This window comes from Belonocnema kinseyi, chromosome 2 (assembly GCF_010883055.1).
Source record: "Belonocnema kinseyi isolate 2016_QV_RU_SX_M_011 chromosome 2, B_treatae_v1, whole genome shotgun sequence".
Lineage (NCBI taxonomy): Eukaryota > Metazoa > Arthropoda > Insecta > Hymenoptera > Cynipidae > Belonocnema > Belonocnema kinseyi.
Window position 1 is genome coordinate 109,847,614 of NC_046658.1, and position 6,670 is coordinate 109,854,283.

The following is a 6,670-nucleotide window of genomic DNA, read 5'->3' on the forward strand; positions in this document are numbered from 1 at the left end:
ACCGTGGATCTCCTGGGAGATTTTTGGGGCATTTTTCAGGATATCCCATATCTCGCCGAGATATCATAGGGATATGCCAAGAATATCATTTTGTTGTGAGGGTATGGATGGAAATTTGTATTTTAGTGTGCTTCTGTCATCAATTTCTCATTTTCTAAATATCAGACATGCCTTTGGAAAGTTTAGAAATTAAAAATAACACTTTTCGTAGTATGCATTCCTATACGGCTGTCACTTCTACAAAGACCGTAGCAGCATCGTTTCTGAGCTCCGACTCCCTTTTTTGCAGAATATTTCTTTTAAAATCAGATTAATTCATTATAGTTCACTTTTTGACACAGGTACCCCTCGAATTTATAAAAAATAATGGTTTTATCATAATAACACTATAGATTCGTCAAAAGGGGCCGACAATTGAAAGGAAGTACAATTATTTTTGGCGCTTGCGTACTCAAAAGTAATTGTAATGAAAAGGTCTATCGTACTGTAAATTCAGTTGTTTAATTTTTAATTCTCTGACTAAAATTCAATTAAACAAATTATTAATTAATTTATGTTAACTTTTGATCAACTTAAAAAGTTTTTTATTAAAACAATTTTTTTTAACGCTTTTAATTTTGAGTTCTTTAACACTTTCACTCTTCAAAATTGCATTTGAAAATTCTTTTATACATTGAAAACGTACGCTTAAATATTAAGATCTAAATGGGAAATTTTTAAAGTAAAATATTTTAGAATTAATAATTGTAAACTGAATGATTTTTTAATTGAAAAAGTAAGCAATTGAACTTAAGATTCAAAAACGGTCACCAAATCAATTCAATGTCACTTCTCAGTTTCCCGGTCTATGCTTATTTCAAAATCGTTTTTCAGTCAAAAAGATTTTTTACTCAAGCAAAAATGACAATCCAATAACCAGAACAAGTATACAAGTAAGTATACTTACTTATTGTTCATGCTCCAAAAACTCACAATTGCTCACAGGTTGTAGACCGATCGTGATTGTTTTGTGAGAAAAAACTTCAGTATACTTCAGAACGAAATCACGATTAAACCGCTATCACGAAAACACAACCTAACATTTTTTTAAGACTTGTCAGACTTTTTTCCCACCTTTGGAAATTTGGACACATCCCGATGGTGGATTAAAATTTATAATACTAAAATCAGCGACCCGACACTATTTATACTTTCAAATTAACTTATAAAGAAGTCCATCAATTCACTTCTTGTAACAAAAATTGAACGATTTTTATTATGATATACGAGTCGCGACACGTTTATCATTTCAAAAAACTTAATAAATTTCAGTCGTGTGACTTCAGCATCGATAGAAAATCTGATATACATATCTAATGTGAATACACGTTCTCACACGTCTGTTTTTTGAAGTTTTAACGGTCCTCTGCACCTACCCCCTCCAAAATATTACTACACTGAGCTGACTGAGATTTGCAAACACCCGCGCGATTCCCTACGCAGCGTCTGCGCTCATGCGCGCGATCGCGTCGCTCACCTAGTTTTTAGAAGCCGGTAGAGACCACGGTCGAAGACGGATGCGCTTCTGTGTAGTCTCACTTTATAGTGCTGTGTACTGATCCTTATTAAAGATATAACAAGTGCAATTTGAAAGTGCAATTGGCTCTCGTCGCTTTGCGCACGGAGCTACAATTATCACCAGGTGTGGTTTCATGTATTAGGCCTGGGATCTGCGGTAAGTATCTTACGGTCACTGACCGGTGTCCGCCATTTTTAAAGTGCGAGCCACGTGCTCGACCTTTTGCGTGGTGTTTGCCCCGTTTTGTCCCTTTAACTGACATAACTTTTTTTTAACATTTCTGAGGCATGGCCTCCAGCAATGAGAATGACACAGAAAAGGGGGGAGGGCCTGTAGAGTCAACAAATCCTCTGTTCGAAAATCTTACCGAAGATGTTAAAAAGGGCGCGAACTCTCTAATGTTCCTTAAGAACAAGGATGATAATGATTTTCACCCCGTAGAGTCTAAGAAGCGTAAAAGACAGAACCAGAAAAAACAGCGAATCGGTGATAATGACACAATCTCAAATGCAGATTCTGAGAAATCCGGAAATTCCGTCGAGTCCGATAAACTGGCGGCCAATCTCTCATTCCTAGATCCGGAGGATAACTTAGAATTTATGGATCTATCGAATGGCAGGTCACAAACCGAAATCATCCCAGAGACGCAGATTTCTCTCCTACTCTCGGGGAAATCGTTAGTGGAACTAACCCAGCCTGATAATCGCAGTCAGAGCAAGATGTCTGCCCGATCCGCGGCTAATACCAAAAATCCCAGTGGGCACACAATTTGGCGACGTCTGTACGACATCGTTACGACAACTTTACGACACCCTATGTCCATGTCGTTTCGCTGTCTTTACGATGTCGTAAAGACGTCGTCAGATCATGGGACTTATTTAAGATATCGTAAAGACAGCGAAACGACGTGGGCATAGGATGTCGCAAAGTTGTCGTAACGTTGTCGCCCAACATGCTCGTTCTCTTCGCTATAGTGATTTCGAAAAGGGAGAATGCCCTATTATAGTCCAACGTAACCCTAACTCTGAGCAGGCTAAAAAAGATCTTCCTGCAGACACGTGCGGTCGTCTGCTTCAGAAACACTTTTTAGGCCTAATCAACGATGTCCGTAGCAGCGGCATCGGCAAATTGAGAGTCATAGCAAACACCCCACAAGTAGCAAATGTGCACTTGGAAGAAATCCCCAAGAAAATAGAAGGGCTTATTACCCTTGTCCCCTCTAGCTTTGTGACGTGCCAGGGTGTAATCCGTGGCGTATCTCCTGAAATTTCGGATACAGAAATAATTGAGAATCTTGAGGTGCTTGGCCCTCTGAGAGGCAAGGCCAAGGCCATTGGAGCGCTTCGGCTTAACCGAAAAACCATAGATCCTGCAGCACAGGAAACTAAAATAACCCCTTCCAAATCGATTTTGATTACATTCGAGGGCACGGCCCTCCCAGAAAGGACCTTAATTTACATGGCCTCCTTTCCGGTTAACCTCTACAACACGGAACCTAAAATGTGCGTCAAATGTCTTAGATTTGAACACATTAGCATACACTGTCGATTTAGTGCGCGATGTAGGCGTTGCGGATCCGCGGAGGTTCACACTGAAATAAGGCCATGTTCTAACGCGAATGGCATCTCAAAATGCGCGAACTGTGGTGGGGATCACTCACCATCTTACAAAAAATTCCCGGGTTTCTATTTCAGAGAGAGTTACGAGTTTTTACTACCAAGTACAAACTACCATTTAAAGAAGCCAAATCGATCCTCAGATCAGGTAAGGGAACTGATTACGCTTCCTCAATCCCTGCACAAGCTAATTCTTCTCTAGTATTTAGCTTCTCAATGTTCCCAGAATTTAATGACGCCCCCACCCCCTCTTTTTCAGGTCCCCGTTTACAGCCTCAACAACCATATTACTCACAAACTCTGGCAACCCCTAAGACTCCATAGATACTGAAATCCCCTACACAACATAGATGCAAACTTGCAGAAGTTCATCCAAAATTCATGCAGGCCCCCACGGATGGGCATTCTCATCAATCTTCGCGAAGAGGATCCATCGCCAACTCATCGTACTCATATCTCCACAGCAATGGTAGAATCCCCAGCCTTTTTCCAAACGGTTTTGCTCTCCACAAACAAAATAATACAAATTCATGTCCTATGAGCTCCTCTTCTCCCACTCCCCCCAATTCCCCATTCCCCATTCCCCTCCATACCCTGCCTCCAACCCCTTCAACTCTCCCTCCTCTACTGACACCGCCCATACCACGCAGTTAAATTCAACCAGATCACCAATCATCAGTGCAAACCTGTCTTCTCTGATGAACTTGGTGGAACTTTTAGTCTCAGGTCAACTCAAAACAGAACAAAGTCAAAATATTATAAATAAAGTGTTGCACTGTGTGAACGTTCTTACTAAATCCTTACTCGCTATTGATGGCTCAGCTTAATAGGTTGAGAATTGCCAAATGGAATTTGCCGGGGAGCCTTGAATAAACAAGGCGACCCATCAAATATCCGTGGCGAATTCAATATTCTTCTTTTGTCTGAAACATTTTAAAAATCAACTTCAAATTTTAAAATCAAAGATTTCAATATCATCAGAGCAGACAGGCAATGTAATACCGGGGGTGGCTTGGCCATTGCCATAAGAAGGGGAATTACATTCTCTAAAGTCTCTTCCATCATTAATATTGAAAATTGTCTGGAGACACTAGCAATTTCAATTAGCACTTCCCTAGGCGAACTCTTGATCGTTTCCCTATATAGAGTGCCGGCCTCTGATAATTTTATATCATCAGAGACGCGGACTAAATTATTTAATTCAATTTTAAATCTTAACTTTAGCTCATTGTTTATTGCTGGAGACTTCAACTGCCACAACTCATAATGGGGAATTCGCATAACTGCAGAAATGGTTTAGAACTATGCTCTGCCCTTGATAATACGAATCTTATTCCCCTTAACACAGGTGAACCCACCTATCGCACTAGACCAGAAAGCCCCCCTTCAATAATTGACCTAACTTTTGTGTCTCAGAACCTCTTTAACATCACCTCTTGGGGAGTTTGGAATGACTCTCTGGGAAGTGATCACTTTCCAGTGGTATCCAGTCTTGGTACCGCAATAGCTTCGTGCTTATCTCACAAATCCAATCTTAAGCGAGTTGACTGGATCTCCTTTTCTAATAACCTTTCGGAATCCATTAAGGGCAAAAACGGAACTTTAAATTCCTCGGACATTGATTGTTTATCCAAGTATAAGGCTTTCGGTAAAAGTGTGGATGAAGCAGTTACTGCGGCTAGTCCTCCCTCAAGACCTCCCAAAAACTTAACTCACTCTAAAAATAAAAGGAAAACATTTGTTCCTGCTCCATGGTGGGATGCGGACAGCGACGCTTCTATTGAGGAAAGAAGATTAACATTGGCGTCCTACAGGAGGCGTAGAAATGCAGTTAACTACATGAACCTAAATAGAATAGAAGCCAAGACCAGACGCACATTAAACGCGGCTCGTAGAAACAACTTTAGGAAATTCTGTGAGATCCTAGATAGGACAACACCGATCTCAAGAGTTTGGCGTATCGTTCAGTGTTTTAAGAACAAGTACACTCAACCGGCGAATGCATCTTGTTCAGGGGATAGTGACACGATTCAAAAACTGCACTCACTGGCTGAAGAAATGCTTCCACCAACGGTCTTCTTCGACTCCTTCCCTGAAAACTTTCAGAAGAAGGGGTTCCTACAGGCCCCGTTCTCGGAAGCTGAACTTTCTATTGCCTTAACTTTAGTAAAAACTAAATCCTTTCCTGGCTTAGACAATTGCTTTAGCATCATTTTTGCTTGAATTGATGGAAATGCTCATCTACAACAGACTCTCGTGACACGTGGAGCATAATCATATACATACCCCCGCTCAATTTGGTTTTAGAGAGAGAAGATCTCGTGCTGCTAACCTCGCTATTTTATCGTCCGAGATTTTTTCGGGTTTTGCAAATGGTGAAGTTGTGGCTGGCCTGTATCTGAATCTGAAAGGTGCATTCCCCAGTGTCATTCCCCCAAATTCTAACTGAAGATCTCAAAGAGATTGGTGTTCCCCCACAAATGGCTACATTTATCTACAATGCTACCTTTTGCAAAAACATCTATTACAAAATTAACGGGGAACTTGTGGCCCCTACACGCAGTACAGTCGGACTCGCTCAGGGCTGTATTCTAAGTCCAATTAACTATTCAATTTATACCAGAAAAATACAGCGTCTAATCCCGGGAAATTGCATTATCATAGAGTTTGCTGATGATATCGCTATTCTTTGTCGTTCTGCTGACCCAACGGTATGCATCAAATCCCTTCAGAAATACCTAAACGACCTTGCTATTTTCTTAGGACGTAGAAATCTGGATCTCTGTCCAGAAAAAACCAAACTGGTCTTTTTCAACCGACAGAACCTATATACATCTGACCCATCGTATACCTTATCATTAAACAACATTATTATTTCCCCATCGATTAATGTCAGATTTCTCGGAATTATTCTAGACATTAGGTTATCATTCAAATATCATTTCCTTTATTTATGCGATAAGATAAGAAAAATCCTTAACATCTTTAAAGTATTGAGAGGTACATGGTGGGGTGCAGACCCAAAAATCCTTAGGATGGTCTATGTCTCCCTAATAAAAGGCATCCTGGAATATGGATCTCATGTTTTTAACTTCGCGTCTCACAAATATTTCGATCAAATAGAAAAAATTCTCAACCAAACATTAAGCCTCTGTAGCCATTGGCTACAGAGGCAGAACCCCCGTTAACGTTATGTTGGCAGAATGCTGTGAGCCACCTTTTAAGAAACGATTCTCCTTCTTGGCTAAAAAATATATTATTAAAACCTTTGCAGACCTGAACCACCCGCTTCCAGATATGCTACTCTCTCTCTTTCGGATCAGGTTATTAGAAAAAAGAAAGTTCATATCTTCAATCAATTCGTCCTTCTGAATGCGTTTGAAAAAATTTATACTCTTGATTACATAATCAGTCATCGTTTTGATAAATCAGTTATATTCACAGATTCTTTAAGTGTCCTAGAAAGTGTAGGTACTATTAGTTTTGGATCTATAAA

General features: G+C 40.1%; 1 protein-coding gene across 1 annotated transcript; it reads left to right on the forward strand.

Annotated features, from left to right (window-relative positions):
* Positions 1-4,440: 4,440 nt before the first annotated feature.
* On the forward strand, positions 4,441-5,397 carry LOC117182938. The gene has a single exon (XM_033376056.1). It carries the CDS (start codon positions 4,441-4,443, stop codon positions 5,395-5,397), a length of 957 nt encoding a protein of 318 aa, XP_033231947.1.
* The last annotated feature ends 1,273 nt before the right edge of the window (positions 5,398-6,670 follow it).